The sequence below is a fragment of the Diabrotica virgifera genome, chromosome 7 (genome assembly GCF_917563875.1).
Source record: "Diabrotica virgifera virgifera chromosome 7, PGI_DIABVI_V3a".
Classification (NCBI taxonomy): domain Eukaryota; kingdom Metazoa; phylum Arthropoda; class Insecta; order Coleoptera; family Chrysomelidae; genus Diabrotica; species Diabrotica virgifera.
In genome coordinates, this window is record NC_065449.1 from 6,712,013 (window position 1) to 6,728,434 (window position 16,422).

General features: G+C 32.8%; 2 protein-coding genes across 2 annotated transcripts; one reads left to right on the plus strand and one right to left on the minus strand.

Moving 5' to 3' along the window:
- Nucleotides 1-1,010: 1,010 nt before the first annotated feature.
- LOC114336358 (NFU1 iron-sulfur cluster scaffold homolog, mitochondrial) lies at nucleotides 1,011-10,611 on the minus strand. Its single transcript, XM_028286711.1, has 4 exons — nucleotides 10,402-10,611; nucleotides 9,915-10,282; nucleotides 6,571-6,657; nucleotides 1,011-1,327 (listed from the first exon to the last, which is right to left on the minus strand). The coding sequence occupies exons 1-4, from the start codon at nucleotides 10,473-10,475 to the stop codon at nucleotides 1,092-1,094; spliced, it is 765 nt and encodes a 254-aa protein (XP_028142512.1). The 5' UTR covers nucleotides 10,476-10,611; the 3' UTR covers nucleotides 1,011-1,091.
- Nucleotides 10,612-11,540: 929 nt separating this feature from the next.
- On the plus strand, nucleotides 11,541-12,506 carry LOC114336357 (survival of motor neuron-related-splicing factor 30). The gene has a single exon (XM_028286710.2). It carries the CDS (start codon nucleotides 11,684-11,686, stop codon nucleotides 12,422-12,424), a length of 741 nt encoding a protein of 246 aa, XP_028142511.1. The 5' UTR covers nucleotides 11,541-11,683; the 3' UTR covers nucleotides 12,425-12,506.
- The last annotated feature ends 3,916 nt before the right edge of the window (nucleotides 12,507-16,422 follow it).

Here is a 16,422-nt window from a genome sequence, read left to right on the forward strand (position 1 = left end):
ATAAAGTAGGTAGTGATTGCTTGATGCATAGTAATAAAAATTATGCCGATTCACTGTTCCATTTTTGTGAAATGTAGCCTCATCTTCAAGCAAATTGGCGAAGCCATTGACAAAATGCTAATGTGCGATCAAAATCGTAGACCATCAATTCTTGATATGTTGTAGGGATCCATTTTATGCTTATGGAGAATTTTTGCAGATGAAGTTGTGAAATGTGTTCACAAGTGCTGGTGTGGGGATCCTCAGTAACAGCTAAATCATATTCCTTTTCTTTAAAGATAGGTTTTGGTTTTTTCATATGCAACTGACCCAGTGTGAACAAATTGATTCGTTAATTTTTCAAAGCTCTTATAGTTTGGCTTCCTCTGTTCAATAAACAGGAAAAAAAACTAAGAATACCTAGGAAAGTAATCAGTTTATCATCAATCGAAAGAGGATCATAAATGCAATCTTTAAAAAAATATAATATAGGGTTGTGAATTTAAAAACATGAGAAAATCAGTATTTCTTTTGTAGTTCACCCTGTATGGAAATATTTGTCAATGAGCTCTGTTAAACTTAATTTGAAATCTAACATATTGCTTACAACTTTATTATGTAAAATGTATACTTATTTATTTATTCCTTCTTTATATACAGTTTGTTTATTTCATGGATTTTGGATCGAAGTGGTTAAAATCACAACTCGTTAAATATCTTGTACACTAGTGTCAAACTCCATATTCTATGAACAAGACTTATGAGAGGAATCTAAATATAAGAAAATATCCAGGGTATCCTATTAAAAATAATCTTTTTGCTGTATCACATGCACATGGTTATAAAGAATATGCCATAGATAGAAGCAAGAATTAAAAAAGAAAACTGTAAAATAATTTTACATATTCTTTCTGTACATAATACTCTTTTAGTGCAAACCATTCCTCAATTGTCCCCCTGGTTTATAAGCACTATCAATTCTACTCACTCTTTATGTTTTCAGCACCATTTACACATATAAAAGAACAGAATCAACAAAATAACATTTATTTAAAATATGTACATGCTCAACTTAAGACCTATGAAAATAACTAATTATAATATTCTTTAAACTATTTAGAGTCTTCCTTCGCAGAAATTTTTTCATCTATCTTCTTAAATTCACTCTCTGCAACTTTATCAGCTTCATCCAAAACTTGTTCTACTCCTATTACTTCAGGTATGTAAAACTGCATCATATTTTGCACCCCATTCTTTAGAGTCACTACAGAACTTGGACAACTGGAACAAGCTCCTTGCATCTTCAGCTTCACTATTCCATCTTCATAAGCAACAAATATTATATCACCTAAAAATTGTTTATTACATAAAAAGCAGAACACACATCATTTAAAAAAGACAATTTGCCAGATATTTGAAGATCCAATCTTTTCAAGTATCTTGAACCAGAAGCACAGAAAGCTGGAAATTTGATAAAAAATTTGAGAAAAGAAAAGAATCATGCCTATTCTGTAACTCATTTCGATGATAGAAGTCAGTAAAATCGAATAGAAGTGGCCAAGTCGAATAGAAATAGTCTACATCGGTATTCCATAACTACTTCGGAATCTCTACAATCGTAATATGTAGTAAATAGAAATCACTTCGACAGCATTTACCCTGTCGAGATGAGATTTCGATTATAGGAATTGTGCTTGACGCACGCGCATTTTGTTTTGTTTTGACGTTTATATTTTTTATATCTACTAAAAATAGTTGATTACTACTTATTTATAGTATTTGTACCTTGTTTTATATAACCGTTTGGAGGCCTTTGAAATGTGGCTGCACAGACATATTCTGAAAATACCATGGACGGCTATGCTGACAAATGTGGCAGTCCCTAAGAGAGCAAATGCTACCCGCGAGCTGCTTGATAACATCAAATATAGAAAGATGGCCTATTTTGGACACGTAGTAAGGGGAGACAAGTATAATATTCTTCAACTTATTATGATGGGTAAAATCGAAGGACGCAGAGGAATTGGTAGAAAGCAGGCCTCTTGGTTGAAGAATATCCGGGAGCGGACAGGAATAAAGAAAGCAGAACACCTATTTAGAATAGCTCGAGACAGAGACAGTTTTGCCATGTTAATCGCCAACGTCAAGGGGACTTGATAGGGCACGTTAAGAAGAAGAAGTACCTTTTTTTAACTGCTTAATTTTTAGTCTGTGGTGTTATTTGTATAGAGAATTATATATTTAATTTAGAGATGTACGAGTATGAATTGAACCTAACCTTATTTATTTGCTATTTGGTTTGGCATCCGAAATCTGAATGTTTGCCAGCCACAGTGTTGCCATAATTTTTTCGCTTATTCCTTATACAATTTCAATCAATGGTATATGTACAAGAATGGCATACACATACGATAGACTTCTTATGCATTGATTAATAAATATATTATACCAGTATAATACTTGTATATTTATCAATCAACGCTCATAGTCTAAACAAATTATAGAAAAGAAGCCATTTTTGGGAAAAGTTGTTTAGCAGTTATTTCGGCTGGAATCAAATCTTAAAGATTGCATATTATTAGTAATACATATCGATTTTAAATAAATTATTAATAATAATTAATAACATCAATTTAAACTATCTTTAATTTAAAAGCATTTATACGTCTTATTTTCATTTAGCTTTTTTATATTATATCAATTTATCTTCTTTTTATAACAATTTTAATTAACTTTGATTTAAAACCATTTATCCTCTTTTGAGCTTTTTGTATCCAGTATTTTTAATAATATTTTATTATTTTTAAATGTAACTTTATGTAATGTGATAGCATGAAAAAATTGAGGATATGGCAACGGTGTCATATCTCAAAGTTTAGATCCAGCAACAAGCAGTTCACGAAACACTCATTTCGCTTGTCAATGCGGGGTTGCCACCACCTCCTGACCGTGTGGAATAGAGGTTACCGATTTCGATTACGATGTGAGTTACAGAATGCCAATCCAAACACAAAAATGACGCGATAGATATTATACATTCCGATTTCAGGTAATTACGATTCGACTTGTGTCATTTCTATTCGATTTGATAAAAGTTACAGAATACGGCTGAAAAGTTACCAAATAGTATAGAACAGAAAGTCTGAATACTGGGAGGAGTATTTTAAAGAACTTTTAGCAGAGAATAGAATAGAATTTCTAGAACGTGGAAATCAAAACCAAGATAGAATTCATTGCAACATTAAGAAATTAAAAATGTATACACACATATCTAAACAAAACACATGGACTAGGGGATATACCTGCAGAATTCTGCCCTGCTTAGTAAAAACGTCCGATCTACAATTTTCGTTTTTTCGCGATAAGGTTATAAATTCACTACTATTAGACATTTAGCATCTTATTGCTTAGTCAGAAAGTCCTTTTCTGCCATCTCAAATCGTACAAAAGCGTAAATTTGTTTGTCCTTTCTACAACTAATAGCCGTTGTGCTTAGAATAAACGTCCTATTAACCTTATCACGAAAAAACGAAAATTGTAGATAGGACGTTTTTACTAAGCAGGGCAGAATTGTTTTAAGTATGGGACAAACAAATTATACAAACAATTTCAGCAACTATTTCAAGAATGCCTTAAGGTACTAGTACACTTTAGTTAGAAGACCAAAAATAATCATTTTTTTCTCAGAACCTTTATTAAAAATGAACATAAAACTTTTTACATATTAATATATAACTCTTAGAGAGTGCAAAAAATATGTTTTTGGGTCATTCCATTGCAAATCACTCAATTTTGGAGCAAAAAAAATTTTGGACCTCCGATTTGTCTGAAAATGGGTATATAGCTTCTGCGGGACGTAAAAATAAGATATTTAAGGTCAAAAAATCTTCTTATTTTTTTCTCAAAATGTTATTTTATGCGATTTTACAGTGATTTGGTGTTTATTTATACAAATTTGTATTTTCTGTCGTTAAGTATCAATGGAAAACATAATATTTTAATAGAAGGGACTCAAAAATGTCATTATATGGCATTATAACAAGTTACTTTGATTCAAAACAAGCTTTCGATCAAATTTTATAGTGTAGAAAACGTTAAAATACCGTTTTTTTACATTTTTCTCCATTCCCAAAATACATCATAATCAATTTGGCTGAAAATTTGCCCACAGAAAGACAAAACATAGGACTTTAAGTGGTGAGAAGGATTTGAATTATATTACAATACCAAAAAAGTTACATGCAATATTATAGTCAAAAATATAGGCGTCTACTGTAAGTACAATTAACTCGAAAATATCGACCTCACGACAAAAATTGTTAAAAAGAAATTGTAATAATTGTAAATACGATTTATTTGGAACAATTTCAGTTCATACCATTTTTGTCGAAAAGTTAAAAATGGCGGAGGTATTGAGCAAAACAGGTTCTCCTTTAAAATCAAGATGGCGGCTAACGTAACGGAGGAATTCATTCGTGATTTTAAATTTAGGCTACTATTGACTCCCCTAAAGATCAGAAAAATAAAATTTTGGGCAGCTCGGCATTCAAGGTCAAATGCTATCCGACTGGACTAATATATACTTTTGAGTCTGATATTACTGCATGTAACTTTTTTGGTATTGTAATATAATTCAAATCCTTCTAACCACTTAAAGTACTATCTTTTGGCTATCTGTGGGCAAATTTTCAGCCAAATCGATGATGATGTATTTTGGGAATGGAGGAAAATGTAAAAAACGGTATTTTAACGTTTTTTACACTATAAAATTTGACCAAAAACTTGTTTTGATTCAAAATAACTTGTTATAATGCCATATAATGACATTTTGGAGTCCTTTCTATTAAAATATTATGTTTTTCATTGATACTTTACGACAGAAAATGCAAATTTGTTTAAATAAACACCAAATCACTGTAAAATCGCATAAAATAACATTTTGAGAAAAAAAGAAGAAGATTTTTTGACCTTAAATATCTTATTTTTACGTCCCGCAGAAGCTATATACCAATTTTCAGACAAATCGGAGATCCAAAATTTTTTGCCTGAGTGATTTGACATGGAATGTACCTTTTTCATTTATGCACGTAGGTACACTAATATTGTAGAGGGCGCATAAGTCGAGGCCTCGAAAAATTATGGCGGACAGTTAATCTCAGGATTGGGATATCTGAAACAAAAAAATGTTACTGCATTTGAAAGAGGAAGGTTTCTTACGTGACAATTTACCACAATTTGACCAAAAAATAAATAATTAATATTTTTTAACAATGAAAAACTGAAAAAAAACGGGCGATTTTTTCACAAAATTTTTTCAAATTTCCATAAAATCTTTTTTTTTTGCGGAATTTTTCGCTAAAGGTGGTAAATTGTCACGTAAGAAACCTTAATTTTTCAAATGTCGTACGATTTTTTTGCTTCAGAGATCCCAATCCTGAGATTAACTGTCTGCCATCGGAACTACTTTTTTTCGAGGGCTCGACTTTGGCGCCTTCTACAGTATTAGTGTATGTGCATAAATGAAAAAAGATATATTTTTTGTATTCTCTAAGAGTTAAATATTAACATGTAAAAAGTACTATGTTCATTTTTAAGAAAGGTTCTGAGAAAATTTTTTTTTAAAACATGCTTATTTTTTGTCTTCTAAAGTGTACTAGTACCTTAACACAAGCGAAGTCCCCATGGAATGAAAAAAATTATGACTTAGTACTATACATAAAAAGAGAGACAAAAATAATTGTGAAAATTATTGAGGAATAGCTGTAACAGGACCTATGAGTAGAATATATGGGAAGGTTTTGAAGAATCATTGAGGAAGAATATTTAGATTCTACAGAAGCACTGTTTTGTATGTGTCAATTCACTATTGACCACATTTTCTCCTTAACACTCAGATAATAGAAAAAAAGATGGCGCCGAATCAAGAAATACATGTTCATCAACCCAACTTACAGAAAGCATACAATTCCTTTTTTTCGCCTTCCGGCATGATGGAACATCATCATCATCATCTTGGTGCTACAGCTCTTAGCTTCGATTCAGGGACCTGGGCTACATGTCCTGCCCACTGCAGGCGGTGTTTCACTTAATTATAGTGGTAATATCTTTTCCACCAAACGTATGCTTGTAGATATTCTGCAGGTCCAAGTTATATCTACGCCTTCATATTCCTTTCTCACAGACCACTCCACTTCTAGAGGTCTGTGCGAAGGCGAATAATAATTGCAAACAGGTGTTATCATGGTCTATCAAAGTACTTAGTTAACAAGCGTCTGTCTCAGAAAACTCGTATAAGGCTGTATGGGACATTGATAGTCCCTGTTCTCACATATGGATCAGAGGCATGATGGAACATTAGATAAAGAAAAAAGAGAGAAAAAATATTAAAAATCTATCAAACAAACAGACGATGTGGCGATTGGAAGTTAGAAAACAACAGAAAAAAACAATGACCAGACGAAGTGGCAATTGGAAGTCATAAAACAACAGAGAAAGTTAGGTGGCAATTGCATATTGCCATTTAATATCTTTTCTTTGGCCTGCTAGAACTCACAATCCTAATAAAAGACTTGATATTTCAAATTTGCTTACCCCCATCTTCTTGTACAGTTGGCCTAATTCTAGTATCTAACAGTTCTTTAATCATCTGAACTGTCTCATCATCATCTTCATTAATTTCTAAAAAAAAAGAGAAGAATGTAACTGACTCAATATACTTAATTCATTAAATAAACTGCGCGTCATAGAAAACGGGCACCCTAAAAATGGGTCATTTTTGATGTCGCGTATCTCCTAAACCTGTTGTCCGATTTTAGTGATTTTTTGAATATGATATAGCCTTATTCTTTGTCAATATCCTTGTAATAATATTTTTGCTAAACAGGTAAATTTTCATTGTATATCGGGTGTCCGAATCAAACTGTGTTTTTTTCTCAAAGTTCCCAACACCCTGTGGAATATTCTAGAATTTATAAAATACTGAAATTAAAACCCAACTATAGCCTCAGGTTTTCTTAACATTCTGTTTTTTGATTCATTCGCTTATGTTGGATAATACAAAAGTTATGTACTTTAACAACTAGCCATGTTCTTCATCAGTACAGGGTGTTATAAGTCTAATGGGTTTTAGGGACTAAATAAGTTCGACAAACTTTAAGGGGTAATTCTGCATTAAAAATAATGACAGTTTGATTTATAATCATATATCCGCAAATGCTTCGTTTCCGAGATACGGGATGGTAAATTTTTTCTTAAAAACTGATGATTTATTTATTGCTTTAAAACCGGTTGAGATATGCAAATGAAATTTGGTAGGTTTTAAGAGATGGTTATTGCGCATTTTTTGACATGCAACTAAGAATTTTATATTCACCATTGGAGCGCATACAGGTAATATCAGTAGCTTGGAGGGGTAAGGGCGTATCTGCTATGACAATAGCATGGTAGGTTCGCCCTTACTCCTCCAAGTGCCTGATATGACCGATCATATTATTTGTATGCACGCCAATGGTGAATAAAAAATTCTTAATTGTATGTCAAAAAATTTTTAGTAACTACGTCTTAAAACCCACCAAATTTCATTTGCATATCTCAACCGGTTTTAGGGCAATAAATAAATCGTCAGTTTGTAAGAAAAAATTCAACATCCTGTATGTCAGAAACGAAGCGTTTGCAGACATATGTTTATAAAGCAAACAGTCATTATGTTTTCATGCAGAATTACCCCTTAAAGTTTGTCGTACTTCTTTAGAAACACCCTGTACTGATAAAGAGCATGCCTAGTTGTTAAAGTACATAACTTTTGTATTATTCAACATAAGCAATGAATCAAAAAACAGAATGTTAAGAAAACCTGAGGCTATAGTTGGATTTTAATTTCAGTATTTTATAAATTCTAGAATATTCGACAGGGTGTTGCGACCTTTGAGAAAAAAACACAGTTTGATTCGTACACCCGGTATATAATGAAAATTTACCTGTTTAGCAAAATATTATTACAGGGCTTTTACAAAGAATAGGGCTATAACATATTCAAAAATCACTTAAATCGAACAACAGGTTTAGGAGATACACGACATCAAAAATGACCCATTTTTTAGGGTGCCCGTTTTCTATGACGCGCAGTGTAATATGTTTTTTAAAGTAAAGGAAATGCGTCTGGTGTGAGTTCAGCTTAAGAGTATTGGGAAAAAGCCAAAAAATCACTTCTTCTTCTTCAGCCTGTTTGCATCCACTCCTGACAAAGTCCTCCCACATGAGTTCAAAAAATCACAATATTGTATAAATGATGATATTTTATATTTAGTGCAATGTGACCAGTTACGATCTCTATCAATTATACTATAACTTGATAACTCGAAATTAGTAGTTTTGAGATAAACGGGTTTAAAGATTTTGAAGATATTTGTGCTGCTACCATGATGTTGGTAAATATGGAATTCACTCTGCAGCTCTAAAATACTGTTCCTTAACTTTTTGGCTACTTACTGATCTATTTAGGAATACGATGCAAATTTGTTTTCCAATATGGAAAAATAACATGAAAAATTAAAGTTATCAACTTTTAGCACTACCATAATGTTAACATTTGGTAATGTCGCATGTCGTGCTAAGTTGCATCTAAGTGAACTTTTTAACAAAACTAATATTTTAAAGCAATATTTTAATGAAAATTGCCCTCTCCCATGGGGGTTGCCAGATCTGCTAACAATTCTCGAATTTTTGCATTAACAGAACCGAATAAACAGATAGAAATTACGTGGTAAGCTCAATGGTTTCAGAAAAACACGTGCTACAACTAGATAACTAGAGTTAGCTAGTTATAGCATTCAGTGTATGTCGTATTCACGAATATTTTGATTAAACAATAGCTTGATAACTTATCTTGGCAAGTTTTAGCACTGAATATTAGGGGCATTTGAGTTTTATCAACTTCGTCATCATAAATAAATACTCAACCCGTTTGGAGTGAGTTACCAAGTTTTTACACAATATGGAGGCAAATAAAATACATCTTGTGAATTAGTTATCTTAAAAACGTTAATTTTGGAGTTATCAAGTTATAGTACTAAGGCGACGATATGATCCCCATTAAGCCAAAAAGGTCATCTACATCACTGAGCATAATATTTTAAAAATGTAAAATGGACATAACAGAATGACACAGAATAAAAATAAAATAAAATTAAAACAACAGATTAGTTCAGTGTTAATCATCGTCATCATCAGGGTTGGGAAAAACCAAGGTTTTTTTCGAAAAAACCAAGAAAACCAGGTCCGGCAGCTGTAGTAAAAACTTCAAATAAAAACACCAGTTTGGAGGCTCAGTAAAAAAAAATAAAAAAAACAGATTTAAATTAACTGGTTTTTTTAAGAGGTTTAAACCAAGGTTTTAAGCATGTTGGTTTAAACCTGCCAACCCTGGTCATCATCAACCAGCCAATCGCGTCCACTGCTGGACATAAGCCTCCCACTGTTCTCTACAATGGGCCGTTTGAAGCCAGTTTCTTGCTACTCTTATGTTGTGGGTCCATCTGGTCAGTGGTTGTCCTCAGCTCTTTTTATAGTTTCTAGGCCTCCATTCCATGATTCGTCTAGTTTACTGTCCATCTTGTAGATATCAGTAGGTTGTACAGTAGATGGGGAGGTACTCTTCCCCAATCCCAGCGGAGGACAGACTTACTTAAGGATGTGAGCCTGCCATATGCAAGCCTCGATTCTCTCTTAACTCCTGTACTGGAGAGAAATAAGGTTTTAACCCTATTCCTCTGCAATATCTATCATATCCTATCAATGTCTCTAACCAATACGCCTGACAAGCATGGTGTTTAAGTGCTAAAACCTCCTCAGCATGAGGAGACATTCAAGTTCATTGGTAAAAAGTTTAAATAGTGTTGTTTTTCCTAATACTCTGATAATTTTTCAAGTCTACTTACGTGTGTCTTGATTCGGACTGGCTTCATTTAAAACCGGTAAACCACTCGCAAAGAAATCCATAATTGTGGCAAAAATTTCTGGTTTCAGCAGTTTCCAACTAACTTCATCATCCTCTGATTTGGTTATAGTAATGAAATCTGGACCTAGAAACACACTCTTGACCCCTTCGACTCGAAAAAGTAATTTTCCTAACGGAGAACAATAGGCTGCCTGTCCATTTGGGAAATCGATGGTTGATCCAGGATCTAGAACTTGTACCCCAGGTACAAACTTTAAACTATTTGGATTTGGAGTTTCTTGTGTTTGAATGAACATTTTCAAAGGAGAAGAGGTGAATATAGTGTTTCGAAGCCATGATTGCGATATACTAAAACAAAGATAGGTTTATAGATATTTCAATTGTAGTGTATCTGTATTTTCTATTTAAAAAATCAGTGTTTCTTGTTGAACTACCGGTTATAGTAAGATATTTATATAGGTACTAACTTTTCTTGAGCAATAATCCCTTTAGGAAAAGGATTGTTGAAGATTTTGGAAAAAAGTAATGAGCTGCGCCACATATTTCACATTAACATTATTTTCTTGTATAATATAAAACAGAAAATTTGTTATAAATGTTTTCTATTTTTATTAACCTCTCCAGATTTTTCGAAATGGAATCACAAAAATTTTTCTGACGTCTGAAGTCTGAGATATTGAGCACGTCCTTGTCATATTAGATGTGGCAACGCTGTTGAGCTGTCAAATAGAGGGCCTATTTAATAAATTTAATATAGTAGTGGGAAGAATAATTTTAAAATATATTTGATTAAATTTGTGTAAAAACACAAAATATATTATTTATTTTAATAAGATAATACACACATTTAGTATCGTTCTCCCCTCATTACGTGTCTCAGATGTCTCTTGTAGGTTTCTTATTTTTATTGTGTTTATTATTTTGTATTCGTTGCCAATTTTTCGCAATACTCCTTGTGTTCATTTTCTTCTGCGTCCATGTTATTCTACGCATCCTTCTGTTCACATAACTGTAGCTTTATTTATTTATGTGTTCTTGCTTTAGTCCAGCCTTTTTTAATACTACACCTGAATTTTGGCTAACCCTACACCCTACTCAAATTTCATAAGTTAAAAGTAAATGTGATTTTCAGTTTGAAGACAGTTTAATTTCATTAGAAAATAACTTAACTTTCACTTCTGTTATGTTTTTTTTGTAATATATGGGACTAACTTGAAAGTATTTTTTCCATAATCAACTATTTATAATGGGAAATAAGCCATTACATGTAATATAATGTAATTTATTTATATTATTATTTTTTATCATGGCTATATAATATATTGTGTAATTATCAAGTAACAAATCTGAAAATTTTCACATTTATGATTTAAATAATAAGCGTGTTATTTGAAAAAATAGCTGTAATATGGAAACCAGAATCTTTAAATCTTTAAACGCGATTTCCCAACAATCGGCTGTTTTGAATTGTGCCTCTATATTACTGAGGGTGCGACATACATTCTTATAGGCCCTCTATATACTATTGCCAAATTTCAATGTTTCTGGCGCTAGGTTACGGGGGCAATGGTCATTAATAACCTGTCACTTCAAATGTCAATAACATGTTTAATGTCTGTCAATGTCATTAAAAATAAATAATAGTGCAGATGTAAATTTATATATTATTTACAAAAAACGATTTAAAACTTAATATATCAGCTGAATAAATTCTTTTTATATACTGTGTTACATTGAATAAAGTTCAAAATGTCTGAGGAATTACAAAATTACCAGCTTCAGCTCCAGCAAGTTGAAGCTGCACTCTTAACTGATCCTGACAATCAAGAGCTCCAGAAGTTAAAGATAGATCTACAAGAAGTAATAGAACTCACTTTAGACTTAAAAAGCAAAGCAGAGGAGGCAGCAAATCAGCCAGAATATACAGAACCAGTTGGAGTTGCTGAAGATGATGAGATTACAAAATCCCTTCTTGCTGTTGAAGAATTTGTGGCTAGAAACAAGTGTAAGCGAATGTGGAGAGTAGGTGACGTCTGTATGGCGAAGTGGAGTGACAATGGACAATACTATGAAGCTACGATAGATGCTATCAATCCAGACGGGCAGGTAAATGTAACCTTTGAAGCTTTTAAAAATAGAGGAGTTACTATATTATCAGAATTACGTGAATTTACAGGCCAGAAACGAGTACTCTCAGAATCAGAAAAGATGAAAAAGGCAAAGCTACACAATAAGGAATATTTGAAGAAAAAGAAGTTAAAGAAGCAACAGAGATTCAAGGAATTGGAGGAAGAGCGTGAAGGTGAAAAGAAGAAATGGTTAGCGTTTGCAAATAAGGCGATAAAGAATAAGAAATCTGGACTTAACACAAAAAGCATATTCGCTTCACCAGACTCGGTAACAGGTAGGGTAGGGATAGGTACATGTGGCATTAGTGGAAAGCCAATGACTGAGTTCACTACAGCTGAAAAGTGGAGGAAAGGCGTGTAGGACAAATTAGTATGTTTAAAATTATATGTATTTAAGAACTTTTGTGAACTTTATTGTGTAAGAAATAAAATTTTTAAACATGTGCAGCAATTTTTAACCTTTCAGACAATAACAGATATCTCTAACCATATTTTTCCATAAAAAGTGCTTACAAATTACCATTTTTATCAAAAACTGTTTAGTAAAAGTGAAATTTTTACTTTTAACTTTTACTTTTTACTTTTAAATAAGCCTCTTGAAACTATGTTAAGTGCACCCAAAGTCAAAAAATTGAATTTTTTAAGTTTTTTGGGTTATGATGAGTGTAAAAACTTATCTCAATTGTGCTACCTACAGTTTGTTGAAAAGTCTGAATTTTCTTTGACAGATCAAAGAAATATAAAACAGTTCTGGAACTTTGTTAAGAGCAAGCGAAGTGGAAATGAATTACCACCTTTGTTGTTCTTTAAAGATAAAGAATGTCAGTTGGGACCTGATCTGCCTGATCTTTTTGCAGAATATTTTCAGTCAGTTTACACTGACAAAAATATCAATCCGCAAAGTAAACCCTCATTTAATCATATTTGTATCTCTGATTATAACATTCCTATATCAACCATTTACGAGGAGATGGCTAATATTGACACAACGAAGGGACCAGGTCCAGATGGCATCCCTCCTTCAGTTCTGAAATCTTGTAGTTTTGTTCTTTCACGTCCACTCCATGTGATATTCAATAAATCTCTTGCTTCAGGTATCTTTCCAGATTTCTGGAAAGCGAGTTATCTTACGCCTATCTATAAGTCTGGTAACAGAGCTGATATATCCAACTATAGACCAGTATGCAGTCTTAATTCCATTCCAAAATTATTCGAGAAAATAGTAGCAGCTTATTTAAGATCAAAATTAAGTTTGTCAGTAATAGAAGAGCAGTTTGGGTTTCTTAGCAAAAAATCTGCAGAATTAAATTTAATTACTTTTACTAACTATCTGTCGGATGTCTTGGATGGGGGTGGGGAGGTTCACGCGATCTACACAGACTTTTCCAAGGCATTCGACAGGGTAAACCACAAAATCTTGCTCAACAAACTAGAAACTGTTGGTATTCAGGGAACATTATTGGAATGGCTAGCCAGTTATCTAACTGAAAGATGTCAAACTGTAAAGGTAAATAATTACATGTCAAAAAATATTCCCAACCCCTCTGGAGTACCGCAAGGGTCCCACCTGGGACCCTTATTATTTTTATTATTTGTCAATGATATTTCGGGCTGTTTTAGATTTGCTGAATTCTTGTGTTTTGCAGATGACCTGAAATGCTACCTCAAAATATCCTCCAAAGAGGACTGTCTTAAACTTCAATCAGATCTGGCCAGATTGGATGAGTGGTGTGAGATCAATGCCATGGATCTAAACATCACTAAGTGCAACTCCATAACTTTTACTAAGAAACTTAATAAAATTAATTTTGAATATAGTATTAAAGGAACACCATTGTCCCAAGTCTCATTAATTAGGGACCTTGGGGTCACAATGGACTCCACACTCTCTTTTGTCAATCACATTGACATCATAGTTTCTAGAGCACTTAGGATGCTTGGATTCATTAAGCGAAGCACACATGACTTTAGGAGTATTAATGCTATTAGAGTGCTGTACTGTAGTCTCGTCAGGCCTTTATTGGAATATTGTTCTTCAGTCTGGAGCCCCCATTATACTTCACACATTCACAGAATTGAGCAGGTGCAGAGAAAATTCCTTAGGTACCTAGCATATAAATCCAATATACCTCGTGTAAATGAATTTTCATATGATTTTGCATTATTACAAGATACATTTTCCCTGCCTACTTTGAAAGTGAGGAGGGATCAGGCAGATCTCAAAATATTTTTTAAACTCATTAATAGCATGATTGACTGTCCTTCATTGATGTCCACAATGTTGTTTTCAGTTCCATTAAGAAACACCAGATCAGTTAACGTATTTCATCAGCCATTTAGGAGAACCAATGTTGGCCTTAATTCTTATATACCTAGAGTGTCACGAATGGCTAACTGTTATGCTGATAGTTTAGATTTTTTTAATGAAAGCTATAGTAAATTTGTGAGCCTGTTAAATCAAATTGTGATATAAATTTTTCAATGTGATATATTGTGATGTATTGTATTTGTACCTGTCAGTTTTATATTATATCAATGTTGTATTGTTTTATTATTTTAACTTTAACTTTATTTTTCTAAGCACTTTGACTGTTTTTAGATTGTTTTTATATTAAGATTTTATTATTTGACTAATTCTATTGAGGTTTTTAAACTGTAAATTATTGTACTAAAAGTGGGCAAGGCCCGTTAATAAATAAATAAATAAATGATTGAAAATTATTCTCTGAAATCTTCTCTTTCTAACGGTATATAACACATTATAGTATAAAATTTCCGTGGTTACAAAACTTTGTTTTCTGAACGTCTGCACTCAACTTACTGTGTACCGGTAGCTTTATAGCCTATTAGAGTGTTTTACGTCTTTGCGATTTCCCGAATACTAGGTTTTTAACTTTTGATGTCAGATATCTCTGGTTCCTTAGATGATCGAAGGTCCAAATTTTTACAGTAGTTGTAGATAGATAATATCTACTCCCGCGTAAAGTTTTATTGAAAAATGTAGAAAAACAAATAAAATAAAAAATAAAATCTTAACTTTTTTAGGTTTTTTTTGTATTTTAAAAAAAATTTAAAATAAATGTTTCTTTCACTGTAACTTTAAAAAAATCTACGCGGGACTAAACAATACGACATGTAGTTTCAAAATAAAACAAAAATTAGGTTTGGTTACAGAGCTATGTGACATAATGTTAACATTGTCGTTAAATGGGACTTGGGTGTCCTTAAACATTTTTCATGAAATTATTTTTATTGCAGTGGATATATTTGTTCCGTTAAAGAAATTTTCGGGCAGAAAATTCCCGGTATGGTTTTCAGTTGAACTAAAAAATTGTATTATTCAAAAGAAAAAATTGCACAAAAGGTATAAACAAACACAGTCAGCTGATGACTATCGGGAGTTATCTAGGTTGAGACAACTATGAAAAAATCTGACGCAGGAATGCTATGCTCAATATGTGCACTGTACTGAAACAGCTATTAGCTTAAACATAAAAAAATTTTGGTCATTTGTTAACAATAAAAGGAAAAGCAGTTATTTTCCGAATACACTTAATTATTTGGATAAGACTAGTTGTTCTGGGGAGGAAATATCGAACATGTTTGCTGATTATTTTTCGAGTGTACTCACATGATAATATTAATATTCCCACTCATGAAATATCTACATCCAATAACCATATTCCACACCTTGATATTAAAATATCAGATATGTTTAGTAAACTCTCTTCTTTGGATGTTAACAAAGGGCCTGGACCAGATGGGCTACCTACCTTATTCTTAAAAAAATGCTCCTTTATTCTTTCAAGACCTCTGTACCACATTTTCAAGCTCTCCCTCCAAACTGGAATCTTCCCCAACTACTGGAAAGACAGCTTTCTAAAGTCCATCTTTAAATCCGGTGACAAAACCTGTGTAACAAACTATTGTCCCATCAGTATAATCAGTGCAATCCCCAAGGTATTTGAAAGTCTGGTATGTGACATTCTAACCCCTCTATTTGAACCTCTACTAGTCCAACAACAGTTTGGGTCTAGACCACGAAAATCTACAGAATTAAATCTTCTTAGTCAGGTGGACTTCTTGCTGGACACCTTGGAGAATGGGTATCAAATGGATACGATATACACTGACTTCTCCAAGGCATTCGACAGGGTGCCACACAATATTTTGTTGCATAAGTTAAAACTGATTGGGATTGATGAGCCTTTATTGTCATGGTTCCAAAGCTACTTATCTGATCGTAGACTGATTGTTAAAATTGGCACTTTTCTTTCTAAAATTATCCAAGTTCCATCAGGAGTGCCTCAAGGCTCTCACCTTGGGCCACTCTTGTTAATATTTTCTTAAACGACATAA